Raw genomic sequence first — 18671 nt, forward strand, 5'->3', positions numbered from 1 at the left:
CTTCAAGATTCAAGTCCTCTAGCGGTATTTTAGCATTTTTTATGGAAACCCTGTTTGTTGGAATCTTCAATAGAATTTGCAATATCATTCTCATCTAGTGAACTTTGAAGAAATCATCTCTAACAGTGTTTCCAAAGATATTGATGATTTAAAATTTGTGTATATTATGTTTCTGAGCATTTGCCACTAGGAATGCGATCTTTCTTCAAGAATACCAAATAATTGGCACATTTATTTCACTGTTTCAATACTGTTGCAACACTCCGTCTGACTGAGGGAACATGAGGGTATTTAATTTAAGTACCATACGAACACGTTAATTTTCCAGGGCACTCCAAAAAAACTTTTCTCTATTTTTGCCACTATAAAATGGTATAACCCACGAAATCATTTCTGCTCATTTGATTTTTTTCTCTTCTAGTGTGACACTGTAGGAAAATTAGTGGTGACTAGAGCAAAAAATCTCGGTCTCCACTCTCACACAAATGTCCAGTCGGCACGTGGTGATTGACGACCGTTAATTTTCACCCGATACCTACGTTCTTCGAATGCAAACAGGTTCAAAAAATCAAGTCTCTGTTCACAGCTTAGCATTAGAACGACGGAAGCGGTCATTTTGACAGCAAAGATACTTTGACATGAGATTATACCCAAACGGTTTATCTGAGGTTGTTGAAATTTCACGACTTTTCTCACCTTATTAAGGCTCTTAAAATTCTAAAATATGAACGTTCTAGGTTGGTTTCATAGAGTAGTGGTAAAATTAAGTTCTACCTAGAACGACTGTAGCTGTTATTTTGGCATCTATAGATATATTTAACTAAAATGATTGCAAGATATGTTGAAATGGTTAGTATTCTTATGCGAACATTTATATTGAGGGAATATATTTATATCATGGTGTTTTCTTTTCTCCAATATTCATTTTGTACCATTCAGAGTTACACCTTTGAAAAAGCTCGTCGCCGTACGTTAGCATTTCTATGAATCTTTGAAGTTTTACTGCACTGAATTCGCTGGTACAATGCCACAGGGTGAAAAGAATCTTCATTTTTCATGATTTTACCCATGCACAGAGCTCCATCTCGGGGGCCGAGACGATTCTTATCATTTTTTGTTTCTTCACACGATAAATTCACTAAAGAGAAGCCCCGGGGACTCCACTAAATATCCCTGCCTAAGGTACTGCTGGATGGTCTGGAAAGCCATTGTTTTTACCACGTATCATGCTTTCGACTGAGCAGAAAATAATTTTGTAGTTAGTAAGCAGACATAATCTAGGTCTTGAGTGCCATGTACACGCAAAATTGAAATCGCGGACAAAGGAAATTTCTGCGAGAAATTATGAAATTTTATTGCTCTACTAATGATTGTCGTCGATGTTTTCAACACAATCAACTCATTCAGTGCACAATGCGATTGGCATCGAGAAGATGTCTTATGTATGTATTTTACATTACTCAGAATTTGGTGGCTATTCACGTTTTTTCATTTTGCACATGAATCTCTTCGCAAATTTCTCAATTGTATTATACTTCAAGCCTTGTCAGTGAACTGCCAAGTTAAAATGAAGTCACGAATTAAAAGAGCTCAAAAAATCATAGTGTGAATCTTTTTTTAAAGTAACAAAACACAGGATTAGCCTTTGTGATAACAAGCCATTTTGTCCAAAATTTTAAGTCAAACAGACTGAAAAGATAATGTTTTAAAAAGTTTCAGTAAAGAAAAATAATTTATGTTAATTTTTTCCTATTGCGGTCAAAATGACCGCTTCCATCGTTTTAGATAGTTCGGAATTTCCGTCGTTCCAGTGTTAAACCCATGTACCAACAAGAGTTCGCGCAGCTCTTCGTTTCACCCCCTCGACTAAGTCTATGTCCGTATGTAGGTGCGGTCTCCAAAACCTTAAGGCATACTCTCCAAAACCTTAAGGCATACTCTAGACCAGTGGTTCTCAGCCGGGGCCATGTTTTCCCCAGGAGGCCCAAGAATATTCCACGTGGTTCACTGATCAAAATCTCGCAAAACGGGAGCCACGGCTCACTGATAACGGGACCACGAAGAAATTTGTAAAAAGAGCGACCAAAAAAAAAATTTAATTTCACTTCATTAAAATTCACTTTGAAATGTCCATAACCGTCTCAATGCGTCTGTTCGTATCTGTCAACCTGAAGTTCATGGTTTTTGCGTTGATAATATGCTTGCAAAACTAGTTCAGCGACGCGTTTTCACAAGCTGCAAAAATTGGGCGGATTTAATCGTTGGAAATGATGTTCATAGATTCCAAAGACTGAAACTGAAATTGTGCGTCTCATAAATGAAGCATTTTAACGTTGAAAGTTACATAAGCTCCATAAATGACCGAAGTCAAACGTCTCATAAATGTGAAAGTCATGTAACTGAGACTTATAAATAGGGTCTCACCGAGGATCCTTTTACGCACAAGTGGAATTCGAAGGCATTTATGCACAACCGAGGTTTGGCCATTTTTCCCCCTAACCCCTTTCTTTCTTTTATTTCCTTCCTAAAGTTATAAGAGTCCCTTTTATTTGTTTCCACATCAAATTGTTGAAGTTCAACAACTTTAGAGCAAAAATGTCAAATCTTTTCTTAATATTTCATCTGAAATCACTTTTTTCGTGTATACACTGGTTTGGTTTTACGTGTATAAACCAAACGTTTAAAATTTTAATAATTGTTAACTCTTTTGCAATTTTTACTGCAACAAAACATGTTCCACATGATGGCCATCATTTTCAGATACCATGTGAAATCACAAGATAACATGTTCCACAATTGACCGAAGTGTGTGTGCGGGGAAATACTCAGCACGTGGCGTGAAACGCTGCCTTTAAGGTCAGGTAGTTCTTGGATTGTCGCGACTTACCAGACGTTTCAAATGCCCCCGAAGCAAAAAAGAATCGCATGGATTAAGGTCCGGGGAGGCAGGCCATTGATTAGGGAAGTGCCGGCTGATGACACGTTCTTCTGTAAAATGTGTTTTAAGAACATTCTTAACAAATACACACTGTAATGTGTGTGGGAACTCCGTCTTACATAAAGATTGTATCTGCAAGGCAGTAACGTGCTTGCAGAGCCGGAACAATTTCATTCTGTAACAGCAATGCATATCGCTTCCAGGTGATCAAACATGTGACTGGACTTGTAGAACGAAACTCCTCGTAGAAGTAGGGACCGAGAATAAATGATGCAGTAAATCCACACCATACCGTCACTTTTGGTGAATGCAACGGAACCTCAAAGATAGAATGCGGATTTCTGGTTCCCAAATTCGGCAGTTGTGAGTATTGACTGCACCATCCAAGTGAAAATACGCTTCCTCTGTCCAGAGGATATTCCAAGGCCATTCTGAATCGACCTCAACGTGAGCTAGAAACTGGAGTGAGAACCGGAGTCGAACGTCATAACCATGTGGAAGCAACCGCTGCACAAGTGAAAGTTTGTGCGGATAATATCAGAGGATATTCCGCATGATCTTATGAACAGTTGAACGTGGCCTATCCAACGCCTCTGCTACATGCCTGACACTAGTGCTACCACGAGAATTTGAAGGTCTGTCCTCTTCCACCTGAAGCGAAACCTCCTGTACTGCGTCTATAGAAACGGGTTTCCTTCCTCTTCCGGGATGAACAGCCAACGATCCTGTGGTTTCAAATTTCGTTATCATACTCCGAAGGTTTTTAACATTCATTGGAACTTTTCGAATCCTCTTCCAAGTCCGACATTTCCGTAAAGCAGTTACTGCGCAATTACTGTTTTGGTAAAGCAATTTGGCCAAGAAAGCGCGATCTCGTAAACTTATCGTCATTGTGAGCAGCAAACACATTGAGAAACAAGATCTCCGCGAATGTTTCTAGGTTTTATAACAGCTGCTACGTGACATCATATAAATTTATATGTTTACTATAGGTATTCAAAGTGAAACGCCCTCTGGTGGCGATATTTTCAACTAACTCCCCCCCCCCCTCTGAAACAAATTTCCATCATTTCATGAAGTCCTCCACAAAATTTCACAATTTTCTGCTGACTGGTTTCGCCTGTAGCCTACTTTAAAATAGGATCTTTTAATTATGGTCGCCCTGTATATTAAATATAGTACGGACATGATTCAGATGTTTCAAAATATCAATTCCCCTCATACAAAGTACATAAATTAAAACTATAGGCTATGGGAAAACATGCTGGAACATCTAAATTATAAGATCATTGAAATTAGGATATAAAATCCTAAACATTTACTATAGTACGAACTTATGTATTATGTGGAATATTGTGTTGTGTTTAAGCGAACTCACACGTTGTTTCGTTAGCTTGCAAGAGAGAGAACCAAAAAGCCACTTAGAGGTAGCTTGTCATCCAACGAGACATCAGATTTTCTCGATGAATGTGAATCTCACCGTATCAAAATTAGTCAACAAACCGATAATTTCGCATTTGAAATCCGATTAATTATAATTTCTGATGGGTTTAAAATTCTGATAATGAATCATTATATATGTGCACAAATTATTTAAACTCATTTTTTTCCAAATGAACAGTTTTATTACTGAGTGTAGGATTTTTCTGGAATGAATGTATGTATGGTTATTTTGCTTTTTATATTATTTTCATAAATTAAAAATTAATTAAAAGCAAACGCATGTTTATACTGCAAAGAAAATCTAAATAACTATCTTCTAATGAAAAAGCGGGAGGGGGGTAGGGGATAGGAAATCAATCATGATCGTGAAGGGGGCCACAGGAATGAAAAATGGTTGAAGGGGGGCCATGGGTAAAAACAGGTTGAGAACCACTGCTCTAGACCAGTAACTACGGAAAAGTGAAAGAATGAGTTTAGGAGAACACGGAAAGACCTTTCTGAGAATGAAGCCGAATATCCTATTTGCTTTTTTTGGCCACCGTAGAAGAATGTTCAGAAAACCAAAGTCAATCAATGTGAAATTCCCCAAAACGGTGGGCCTAATCGCATCTGGAATGGTTTTACTATCAACCTCGTAAGTGAGAATGTATCACTTGGTATAAAATATATCACATGTATAAGCTCCATAAAAAGCATCCACTTACTTATCTCTCATCAGAGAGATAAGTAAAATTATTTACAAAAGAAAAAAAATTGGAATTAAAATAAAATTTGGCTTATCACAAAATACCTATACATACCCAGAAAAGTGAAAAACTTTGACATAATGATTCTGAATTTTATAGGCCAAGTTTACTTATGATTGAAAAAAAAATTAATTTTCAATCTTTTCTCAACTTCATTAAAGGTAACTAAATATAATACTAGTTATGATATAAAAATTTTCTTTGAGTGCATATACATGAGCTATATGATAAATACATTTTTCACTTATAAATTGAATGAAATGGGAATTTTCGACTTTATTGCACGAATAAAAGAAATTGATTAACTATTTATATTTGAAAATCCAACTGAGACTCTTTTTACAATTCTTACACTGATTTTTAATTTTTATATAATATTTTAGTTTTCTGTTATCATTTTCACCTTTAGCATATTATATTTTGAAGACGCAAACTTAGTCTGAAACTTCATTGCCTAGAGCAAGTAAATATACAGTATGTTGCAATCGAAATAAGTCTGCAATCTGGAAAAACCAACAGCTTATTCTCATGACAACATGTGGAGAAAAGCGTACTTTGAAAATAAAATCTGGATAAATACGAGTTAAATATAACGAATTAAACATTTTCTAGAAACCTTTTTGGCATTTTGATTTTTATTTATCCTGTTGCACACGTTTCATCATTTCCCTAAGAGACGTATTACAGTCTAGTAAGAAAATAAAAGTTCCGAAAACAAACCTTAATGTTACCATTGGGTGTGCTACAAAGATAATTATCGAGGGCGGTTTAATGGCAAACTTGCATCAGGCTTTTTGGTTTCATTTGAAACACTATTTTCTTTGGGGGGAAATCTGCCATGAAACTAAAAAGTCAAAGTCTAGAATTCATTGTTATGATTACTTGCATTTTATATTACTTCTATGTTTACTGTACTGTTTGGTTCGCTTCAGTGAAATTGAGGTTGTTTTATTACATTCATTTCCTAATCACTCCCATAAGTTCTTTATATTCAAGAAGTACAAGTGTTGCGTGAATAACTTTTTCCCGTTTATATCAGTATTTCGAAGTACTATGCAAAGTTATATCTAGTGAAAAAAAAAATCGCTTTCTCCCTCGGGAGAAGATTATTATACTACGCATTCACAGACTATATTTTGGTTTTCATAGCTACCTTGAGAGTAAGATAATTAGTGCATAAGCTTTCGAATATATATATAAGTTGTGGGCTAAAATTCAGGGTGGGGCATGAAAACCTAACTTATCATGGTTCATTACAAACGACAAATCCTTATCATAAAATGTCTTTAGGGAGGACAAAGGAACATAAGAAACCATTCCACAGTTCAATTAATAATAGAAGCTAAATCGCGTTCGACAAGTTTTAGAAATACTAGTCATATCTAGAAAAAGTATATACTGTAATAAGAAAATATTTATGATTAAATAAAAGAGAGAGAGGGTTTGTGAAACATGTATTGGACCAGAAGGAACTTAAATAAAGTTTAAGACTATTGAGATTATCTTGTTTAGATTCTAACGAAACTTATCCGGTAGAGGATGTTTTTAGAGAGTGCACAACAGCACTTCACCAAAAGCAAATATCATATTTTTCAAACGGATTTGCTGAAATATGTGCAATCAACCATTCGAGGGTGCAGGGTATTGTAATGTGGTAGGCCATCCCATGGTGCAATCTAGCTAACGCAAATTCTACCAGCACTCATACCATTTGATCATTGTTTGGAGCAGCATAACCTTGATGGTTCATGCACCAATAAAAAAGAAACCCAAAATGCGCCCTCGAATGGTTAATGGCACATATCGCAGCAAATCCGTCGGAAAAATATACAGTATTTGTTTTTGGTGAAGTGCTGTTAAGCAGTCTCTAAAAACACCCTATATCACCTGTGCTATTGCGATTCGACCGTACCTTCTATAATCAGAAAATGCTTCTTTATGCGTCTTATATCACCTCTTAATGTTTGTCCAATGAATTTAGAATCAATCTGCATAATATTACCTTGTTTCTATTCCTATAACAACTCTTTTCATTTCTACTTCGATAGAGTTTTCACGTAAAGCAATTACGTTTTAAGACGATTCTTATATAGGAAGAACCTCACAACGTTGTCATAACTTATTTTCAAAGCATCCATTTCCCTTATAAAAAAAAAGAGATGTCAGTTTTCTCTCTCTTATTAAATGACTTTAAATTCAAAATATAAGTATTTTGTTTCATTTATAATCCTTTTAAGATTAGATATGTTTCAATTCTTATGAAAGAAATAAAAGCCCACTATTAACATAATATGTGCAAGTATTTTTTGTACTCTCCCATTCGCTGACATAGGATCTATTAGCTTCCTCTTTAATGAGAATATCACTTTGGTGCCACACCCAAAGAAGATAAGTCATTTTTTTTCATCCATCTCTGACTAAAAGTGAGTTGGCATATAACAAAAGTGCCCATAATCTTCTTGCGTGCACTTTTATTTTCCTTTTTGATTTCTACAAAAAATAAAATATAATTTATAATTTACGATCATATTTCTTAGATTGAAAAAATCCTTTCTTGTTTTTGTTTTCTAATCGAAAAGTTCATGATTCAGATGTTTCAAAATATCAATTTCCCCCTCACACAAAGTACATAAATTAAAACTATTAAGCTATGGGGAAAACATGCTGGAACATGTAAATTATAAGATCATTGAAATTAGGACATGAAATTATAAACATTTTCCTATAGAAAATGTTTTCAAAACAAGACTTTCATGTACTTAAAGTTTTGAAGAATCTTTCATCTTTTACGGCATTGGAAATATTTTGTGTCCACGAATATATCCTACAGTTCATATTATCCATTTCGAAAACCCGAATAGATGTCAACCGATGATGAATGGCTGAGGAAAAATTCGAAAAATAGAACGTTTGAAATTTTCTTTCTGAAAATTCGAGCTCTTATATAAAACCACTATATTTCGAGAGACATTGGAGATCTTAACTCTCGAGAAACCGTTTCCAGGTTTTTATCTCGTGACAATGTTTCTTTCAGAAGAAAAAAAATCCAAGAGAAAGAAATTTAATTCTTGAGAAACCATTATTTTTCAATTTACAATAATAAAGACTTCTATTGCTTTGAAAAAGACGTTTTTAATACATCGTACATACTTTATGAACCATTTCAATCCATGTAAAAATTTACTAAATATTAGTTTGTTTTTACATATACATATTTTATGTTTGAGTTATGTCTATTAAGGTTTACAGATACACCTGTGTTATTTATTTTTAATAAGAACACAAACATTATATGTTATAATAACTGTAATTTTGATAAATTCGCATTGCATTTAAAAAAAGTTTTCTTAAACAATTGGAACGTCTGTAATTTTTGCTCTCCTGATATATATGTAGGTTTTTCAACCATTAAATTTTACGTTAATATGAAATTTGACTTTTAAAATATGGAAGTTTACTCTGGTAATTACTCAGTTCGTAATTTTCTGGCACAAAATGATATATTTTCGAATAAGTCACTTTTAAAAGTCTTCCTGAACTTGATGGTCAATATTGGATTTGTCGTATGTTTCATATCAATTTCATACAAAACTGAAGGAATTGAAATACAAATTAGAAGCTAAAAAAATTATTTTTATTCCAACTATCCTGTTTTGATCGAAATGTGTGACTGTCTGATACTTCAAATTCATAAATTGAAGGCTTAAAAGGCTAATATTATAAAAAATTGCTGTTTTTATATTGGTACTTATTCATAAGTTGTTGAACTGATTTTAAATAAATGGTATAACGTCAATATGAATATTCACTGTAACTACACCTAGCGAAAGCGTTGTTTTTTCAATAAGTGATTCATCAGATAAGGAAGTTTATACTCTACAAAAAGTGTGACTATAAAACACCGTAAAAACAAGATATATTTTCAAATGCTATAAATTTTTGATCAAAGCAATATTTCTATTAAAACAACATTTTTTTAAAGGATTTGGAATTGAATTCAGTGATGTGGTCAGTTCGAGACCCGTAAGTGCTTCAGCAATGTATGAAAATAAGTAGCTAATATATGTAAGTACGTGAGATAATGCGAATGCATCTTTTATAACTTTAAAATGTCTAGAACTTTAAAATGTTTCTAAGAACTTTAAAATGTCTGCACATATTTCGCATAATACATCAGAAGTAATATTAGAAAATATTTATTGATCACCAGATTGGTTCATTATTCAAAAATTAAAAAAAAAAATTATATAAGAACCAATGAATGCACAACAAATTCAGAAATCAGTTTAAATATACTTCACATGCAGTTATATGATTTGAAAAAAATAGTTTTTACCTTGGTAACGGCGTTCAAACGTCGTCATTGGTATTGACATGAACATATGAGCCTCACGAACACAACATCTAACGATGACAAACAAGCACACGGCGTGAACAACTTGCTTCAAGCGGATATTACGAGCAGAGGGATCAGTTTCAAAAAGCAGCTCTTTGGAGCGTAGGTTATTTTTTTAGAAAGGACAGAGAGCAAAACCAGATTCGGACACAAAACAAGAACAATTTGAACAAGTATACATATGACGAGGGTTCTATGTAAGAGTGGCTTCGCTGTGACCATCCAGAACTCGATTTGCGTCCAATGCCCCTTGCCTTAAAAGCGGGAACCTGCGGTTGCTGTCTCGCTTGAAAAGCTGGAGTCCTGTTTCAGCACGACGGGGCTCCGGGGAAGAGAACGCCGGGCTGCAACGGCCAAGAAGCGGCATCTCTTGCTCTGGAAAGTCAAAATCTCGACGCGAGATTCGCGCAAGTTCTCCTGGGTCCGATATATCACTATCCGATAAACCGTCGCTTTCCATAGAAGCCAGATGACGAGGCTCGACTTGAACTCGCACTGTGATGGGACAGTTCGAGACGTACACTTCCATGTCCATAGAAGATGTCGAATTACGGACAGGTGTATCACAACCATCTGGATCTATGATCTCGATATCTTGAGGCGAAGGTACAAAGTCGCCTAAACACAACTGTATCATCATACGCTCCCTGTTCTTCTGCTGAATTTCAGAGAGAGATGGTGAATTCGTTTTGGCCAATGACAAATTTGGCGGTGGCTTCACCTCTTTGCTCGGACCGTTGGGAACCATCACCTGAAATACTTGGGAAGAATCTTTTCTTCTAGTTCCTGTGTTGCTAGTGGTAGAACTAGATTTCTCTTTGGCGTGGTCTCTCTTATTAGATTTCGCACTTCCGCTACCGCTTGCCCCCGTTTTCGATTCGCCTGCCAGTGTGACGGAAGGTTTCCGCAATTCGGCAGGTATGTCGTAGGGGTTGGGTACGCAGAGATACGGTCCACTAGTTGACGGACCATTTTGTTTATCTCTAGTTAAATGATCATCTACGAGTAAGCTCGTAAGTAGAGCACCATCAGCGGTTGCTCTGTCGTCTTTAATGGGAACGACTTTGGCAGTAGAATCGTGCCCATCAAATGTCATTACAAAAGCGGCTACGATAACAAAACCACCTAGACCCATGAACACAGGCCCAACATATGTTAAATTATGAAGATGGTAGTGCCGATCTTCGTCAGTTACCTCAACTGTAGAGTTGCCTGTCTCGACTAACTCCGTAGAGAGGCTGTCAGCGTAAAAGCCCACAACTGACATGGTCGTGCCAATTATCAAAAGTATCATGCCGCCACTGAGTGCCTTGCACGTCAGCCACAAGCACTCGATTGTTACCTTATTTCTTATGCTTTGTATGCAACCGACTTTTTCTTTTTCGTCGTCTTTACCGCCTTTACCTTGCAGTTGCTGCTGCTGTTGGGGTGTACATAGGGGTTGATGGGATAAAGCTCTAGGGCGTCCTTTGCCAGGCAGAGGGGGACCTCTTCCTGTGTTTTGCTGTCGTAGCTGCCGACCGATTACCGCTGCGCTGTTCATCTTACGACCTCAAATACTAAACCTCTTACACTCAAACTGTTTCTATTTCAACCTATCTAGCCGCAAAACAATAAAGAGATCCTGCCAACTAACAGAAAGCTCCTGTATTCCTATTCACTAGAACCTCTATAACTGCATTAAACTAAAAGGTCCCATAAGAGAACCCTACTCCGTCACATCTGCTCGACTTTCCTCGGCAACGTCCACGTCTTCCTCTATTCACTCCCGACCTTTTTTTCGACACCAGCTCCTCATCCATGAATGTGTCATTTTTTGTCCCACCCGAAGTAGTTCCAGTTTCACGTCGAAAACCCTTAGGCAAATACGTATCCGGGACGAAGCCAGCAGAATTGGACAATATCGTTACCAGAAAGACGAATGTCGAAGCCTCCGAGGAAGAAACTTGAGTTAAAGGAAGTTTGAAGCGGTGACATCATTGGGTCTCCTAAATGTGGGAAAATGCGTGTGTCCTGGAACAAACACCGGCGGTTTTTCGCCACATGTGCCGCAAAGGCAGAACGTAAACTGAGGTTCTGAATCGACTCGTCGGTGGACGATCTTGAGGTTCCTGCTCATGCGCACATTTACTCGTTTCTCTGTGCTCTCTCTCTCTCTCTCTCTCTCTCTCTCTGTCCTGCGCTCTTTTTCGCTGCCGCCACCGCCACTGAATCTTCTGCTGTATGAACAACGAGCAGCAGCACAAGAAGCGGCGGGAAAAGAAAGGAAAAGCCTTGTGATGCAATTGTCGTGGGAAGGAGGGTCCGTCAACTTCGACGAAAACTTCGAAAATAAAGAAAGAGAGCAACTTGGCTGAGGCCGTCCGTCGTCGCGTAGGTACATTTCGAGTTCGATGAGTGCATCTTGTCGTCCGGACGGTAGCAAAGCTTCTGCTTGTGAGTGTGTGTGGGTCTGCCTCTGCGTGTGTGTGTATCTTTCACTCTCTCTCTCACTCCATCTCTCTGTGGATTCTTTATGTAGTATTTATTCAATTAACACAGGATAAGAACTGGATTACGGTCTCAAATGCACACACAAAAACACGTGCTGTCAGAAGAAACTTAAGCTTAAAAAAAAGAAAAAAGAAATAGAGTTCGCGACGGGAAAAGGAGGTGCATACTGCCTGGGGTGGCCGATCGATAACGAATTGTTTGTGCCAAACGCTTCTTGTGCCTACTATCAATGTTGGCATGCATTGAAATGTTTAATATACAAAAACTCAATCTTAAAATTTAAATGATATAAACAATACTAAAAGAAGACGCATTAAAATAAATTACCCCTGATTATCAACGTGAGTCACATTCATCGGAACAAGAAAAAATCTATACCTTATTTGATGATGGAAATTACTATTATGAAAATCATGCTAATACAGTGAAACCACTCTTAACCCTTTATAGTTCACCCCCATAAAAACGTACTAAAATTTTTTTCTCACAGAAGTGGATGTAAATGAATGGTGTTATCATATATTTTAGTTGAAACAATACATAAATTCAACAATTTAATTAATTAGAGTGGGCTAATTAAGAGTAAAATACGGGGTAATACAGTTCACCTGGATTTTAATATCATCAGAAACAGATAAAATCTTGCTCAGCGAAGTTGAATAATTTTCATCATGAATATCATTTCCAATCCTCTCACAGTTTGGTGCGTTATCTTAAATTTCTGAACACTTAAAATTTCAGCAACTCTCAAAAAATGACAGAAAAAACTCTTTCTAGATAAAAAAAAAAATGTGTTACATTAAATGTGGCACTAAAATATATACTTTCTAGAATACCAAAAAAATTGAGAAAATAAATTAGGTAAAATATACTCATTATACTTACATGTATTTGTCATGTATATTCAAATACAGTCAAACCCCGTTGTAACGTCACCATCAGTCCAAAGAATTTTGGTGCTATAACGAGTTTGGCGTTATATCGTTCTATGGCTGGAATAGTGCTTCAGAAAAGCTATTACATAAATGCACGTGTTTATTATGAACCACTATATCACACAGTGACTTACTAGTGTTACTCCATAGAATAACTTATTTTATACGCATTCAATTTTAAGTTGTAAAAGTAAAAATTCGTAAAATTGTAAACACTGTATAGTTAAATATTTCTTGATATAAAACTTAACAGAAAAACATACATTTACGTTAGAAATTATTTTAATTCTGTATAAATTTAGCGACGCATTTTATAAATACAACAACAAAATAGACAAAGGGAAATAATGACGGCAATGATTTTAGTCCGGGTTGGTTTGATAACCACTAATTTCCGGTTTTTCAGACATTAAAAGAACAATTCATGTTGGCATTATTGAACGGAGCAAATGCGAGGGAGATGATACCACTGGAAATGCAATGACTAGCGAGTGTGAAAACATGCTCTGTTGAAAACTTTTCTTGGCAACCTTGAACGAACTAGTGCAGTACGCTCATTGCACATATAGCCACAAGAATAAGGGTCCTTATCAATATTTATTTATGTTGGTGTCTTCTAAATATTCTTGGGCAAAGTGGATCAACTCTTCTAGGTCCTTATCAAGTCGCCTTAATTGTACACTTTCTCTTATCAATAAATCCATCTCTTTGAATACATTGGTTGCTTAGCTCTAAATTCCCTACACACGTTCAGGTATTCTCAATATGCTTTCTAAGACCCCCTGACCACACTATTCTTTATACAAATACAACGCCACAACAGACAAAATGCCCAACGAGGTGGCTGATAAAAAGATGCCCATAAAAATATGGTTGTCATATATCATTATTCTTTAAGTCATTTGCTCTAAACTGTTGTTATGCTGATGAATAATAACAGTGGGATGAAAAAGATAAATCCTCAACTCCTATTAAAAAAAAGCAAAATATATAATGGAAGAAGAAAATGTGGAAATTCTTGGAAAATGATACATAGACTTTGTATACATACAAACAATAGTTGGTGTTATAAAGAGTTGGTGCTAAAACGAGTTTTTTTTACATTATAATCCTATATGGAAGACTTGTTCACTGAAAATTTGTGGTGCTAAGCGGGGTTGGCGCTATAACTCGGTTCAACTGTATACACTGGGGTCACAGAGGGTTAATGGTCACTCCTCTTTTACGGTCAAATATTAATTAAGTTTTAATTTAAAGGCTTCAATAAAAAACACTCTATACGTTCATCTCTCTTTTACGGACAATTTTATTTGTCCCACAACTGACCGCAAAGAGGGGCTTCGCTGTATTACCAAATGATTCAATGAATGATCTAAATAGATATCCAAGTCTATTGCAACACAAGGCTATCTAAAAGAAACTTTAAAAATCTAAATAGAGATAATATTGGACTCGGGCTCATATAGTGAAGGGAAAAAAATGTGAAATTGAATACCCATCATCGATCAACAAGAGTTATAACTCAAATGAGCCGTCCATTATCTATGTAAACATTGGTGTAATCGTTTCATTCAAGTTGTTTTAATGGCTTCTTCGGCAATATGCAGTAATAAAATATGAAATTGAATCGATTAATTCTCATGATATCAGAGATATGATGATGCGTGATATCTGATATAAAGCAAAAAAATAAATGTATACTGTTTGCATTCTTAGAAGCGGAACGCAAACAGATATGAAATTATCTTCATTTTTTCAAACTCACATAAGACAAATTAATTTGCTATTAATTTAAATATCCGATGTTTTATGAGAAAGATAAAATAAATTTATATTGTAGCCTTTATATGTTTGATTTGAGATTATTCGGTATTAGCTCTAAATATAAATTAGACTTTCTGTTACATTGAGATTCTGGTACCAAAGAATTATTTAATCATTTTTATTATGATTGATGTAAATTTTATAATTCCAAAGAAAACTTTTTTGCCTATTCATTAAATGCAATAAAAATTTAGTTGTTGAAAAGATTCATTTTATTTACGTAATTTCTTTATTTTATCACCTCAGAATGTACTGTATTTGCAAAATTCGTCCGTATAAAAATATATTTAATATCAAAACACAGAAATTCGATGCCACTTTAAATTAATTTTTACTTCTATTTTTCAGCTGTTTTACTTTTCTTTTCTTCCAATCGTTTAATAAATGTATTTGAGCTTTTCCCCGGCAAGAAATTTGCCAAGAATGAAGTTTTCGATTACAGTAAATAGAAACAAGAAATTAGTAAAGTTCGGGCTAGTGATTTTTATATTGCCATGTTTTGGATCGATGACCCAGTTTTTATGATTATGACGCTGTCGAATAAAAAATGAGAATAATAAAATCATATTTACACAAAAAGTGTATTTATGCATGTTTATTCTCATCAGAGAGACTGTTTTCAGGGCATAAAGACGTGCAGTACTCAGGTACCGAGCAGTTAACCGTTCCAAACCTTTTGTAAAAACTTTGGAGCATTGAAATATATACAGAGGAAAGAATATCCAGAAACACTGTCCACACAAAAATGATAGGCTTACCAGAGATTATGCACGTTACTGCAAGACTAGCTATTGCCATTGCTGAAATTCATGAAACTACTTTGGGAATCTTTTCAGATCGCGGCCCTGTAAATTGTCTCTGTGAGTCGAGGGTTAGATCCCGTAAATGTTTACTTATTCATTAGGCAATCTATATACACGGTGTATAGGTAAGAGGGCGTATGTCATTTTACTGGCGAATCGTTGATTCTAACGGCATACTTCCAATTAGAAAAAGTATCCAAATTATGTGTGGTCTTTAGGTACTTCATATTTCAAGGGGTTGTATAGTTATTAAAATAAAAAATTGACTTTTTATACCATCCCCGTGTGCCCGAAAACCCAAATAGAAAGCTATTTCCCTTTCTCTCCTGATGTCAACGAAAAATTTAACGTTTCTAAGTGAAATATTGAATATGATTTTCGAAGGATATTCGATATACGGAAGAAAGTTGGGATAAAACAGCATTAAACGCGGGTAAACAGTTTTCCCCGCATTTTTATGTTATTTTTTCCCCTACTTTCTTCCGTTTTACGAATTAGAATATCTCAGCAAATATTGCACTTAGAAACGTGGAATTTTTAATTGGCATCAGAAGAGACAGAGTGACATATCTGAGTACTACACGTTTATTTTCTAATTGGAAGTATGCCTTTAGGATCAACGATTCACCAGTAAAATATCACACGCCCTGTTACCTCTGTACCCTGTACGTAAAGTAACATGTTTTGATTGACTGCCTGCCTGATTGATTCATCATCACCGAGTCGGAACCGTTGAAGTTATAAATATGAAATTTGGTCAGTATTTTTATTTTATGACGTAATCCTATGATGACTCAAGGTTTTTTTTTTCGAAATTCGACCCTAATTGGGGTTCAAATTTTATATAGAGAAATCATGCCGAGCAAAATCCGCTGAAACTATAAATATGAAATTTTCAGTAGTTTCATTTATTAATGTAAAGACTCACTAAGAAGGGATTTTTCAAAATTCAACACCTAAGGTGGTCATAAGGAGTTTCAAAGGCTATATAGAGTCGAAACCGTTGAAGCTATAAATATTAAATTTTATCATCAGTTTTACTTTGTAATGTTGAGACTCACTAACGAGAGATTTTTCAGAATTCTACCTCTATAGGCGTCATACATTAGTGCGCGGATGATCAAGCAATGTGAGCATTCACAATTGGGTGTTCAATAATTTGTACGGTGTTGTGAACGATTCTTGAGCTATTTGACCTGGAATCGATTTTTTTCAACGAACACAAAGGAAGTTTTTCTACCCGCGAATGGATTAGAACCGTGGCAGAGGGTGGTACGGTCGGTGCGCTAATGTATATACACCTTAAGGTGAGGGGATTCAAGGGTTATATGGACAATCATCGCTGAGCCCAAACCGCTGAAACTATAACTACGAAATTCGGTCAGTATTATATTTTATGATGCAGACACTCGCTAAGACTGGACATTCGAACCCTCCAAGGGGGTTATGAGGGGTTTCAAATGTTATACGGGGGAAATCACCGAGAAATTTTCAGCTTACCGAATCCACGCAAGTGAAACCACGGGTAACAGCTAGTAATAATAAACAATTAATTACAATAATAATTGCACATTATTTATATGATTACGAACTAATTGTGTGGTTAACTAATTTACAAATTAAATTTATTTACATCCTGAACGGCTGACTTTTTATCTTTTATGGGCTATTCCGCGCAGAGATCAAAATGTAACGAGACGCTTCATCAGTTACTGTCTAAGAATCTTCATTAGAAAATATAATTTATCTCGTATCAATTAAAATCTCTTATTTGATGCTACAGCTAATTGCATTTTAATTGGATTGCTGTATTTTAGAAATATGACATATGTATTCGTTATGGGCATCTTTTTCTCAGCCACCTCGTTCAGCATTTTGCCTGTTGTGGCCTTGTATTTGTATTCGTATTTACAGAATGTTATTCTATAGTTTTCGTAAATATGAAGCAATCAGTTATAGTGGGTGAAATAAATCTTGTTGATAACACACAACACAAATAAATACAATTAAATTTATTTATGCTGACCTCTTAAATCGACTTCTGATTATAAGAAATTCTACGTAAAATTCATTATTTTACTATTGAATTCAGCATTGAGTTTTAGCTAGAGAAATCCTTGATTCTTTCTAGGAGTCTAGGAAGTTTGTTCATTCTTTTGTGTGATTTTTGACTACTGTAAGATTGAAATAATATGTTGTAAGCAGCACTGGTGACAATAAACTATTTAGTTCAAAGGTCTTTAACATATGGGCCACGATCCAGACTTAATTCGCATGGGCTTCCGAGATTGGTCCCACAAATCCACAGTCCTGTTATAAATGCACTAATGCGTCACTTTTTTCACTCATTTCGAAAAAATAAACCATCCCATGAGTAATGGCTAAGAACTCCTGATTTATTTTTTCATTGAAGAATGTTTAGAAAAGAAAGGATCGTGAATTCAATTTCGCTGCTTTCACCAGGTGAAAAACACAGCCTTAGATGATCTGTCTCATCTCGGTCTTCGTACGTCTTCTTACCTTGACAGTATTTGTTTCTCTAGACATGTTTCCCAAAAGTTTATAGCAGCTCAGATATTTTTTTTGTCTCGGATGGTGAATTTGCAAAATTAAAAACGTGACGTGAACTTTTGTAATATGATGGGAAATTTCTTGGTGGACAACAATTCACATCAGTATCCTTTGAAATGATGACTACAAATGAGTTTCGTTTTCAATCGATATCAATTCGCTGTGTAATAATATTACTCTTAAATTACTTAGTTCACAGTTTATTTTCCAATATAAATATTCGTTTTATATCAGATGAGAGACGCTAGAAAATATATATTGAGATCGTTTTCGTGACGAAGAAGATGTTTCACTTCCACGTCTGAAGACAATATCTGGTGTTACGATGCAAAATGATGCAGTCTTTTCCTATAAGGGTTACGTTACAGCATGCATTGGAAAAGTATAACAATACTGTTACCACGGGTATTGAAGACTATTGGATTCTCAAGGGGGTTCTAAGGAAACACTGGAACGTTCCGATAGAAAAGTGTGGTGGAGCAAATAATGCCGAAGAGAAATGTGAGAAGAGCAGAGGAGAAT

General features: G+C 35.5%; 1 protein-coding gene across 2 annotated transcripts in view; it reads right to left on the bottom strand.

The window, feature by feature from the left end:
- LOC149085603 (uncharacterized) overlaps window positions 1–11577 on the bottom strand; it is a 145458-nt gene extending 133881 nt beyond the window's left edge. For both annotated transcript variants that reach the window (XM_089233742.1, XM_089233741.1), the window contains exon 1: window positions 9464–11577. In XM_089233742.1, coding sequence (XP_089089868.1) covers window positions 9717–11066 — 1350 coding nt within the window. In that variant the 5' untranslated portion in view covers window positions 11067–11577 and the 3' untranslated portion in view covers window positions 9464–9716. The remainder of the gene's footprint in view (window positions 1–9463) is intronic.
- Window positions 11578–18671: the final 7094 nt, after the last annotated feature.

Source organism: Pholcus phalangioides, unplaced genomic scaffold (assembly GCF_987345545.1).
Source record: "Pholcus phalangioides strain wild (caught in Gottingen) unplaced genomic scaffold, Ppha-v1.0 ptg000007l_1, whole genome shotgun sequence".
Taxonomy (NCBI): domain Eukaryota; kingdom Metazoa; phylum Arthropoda; class Arachnida; order Araneae; family Pholcidae; genus Pholcus; species Pholcus phalangioides.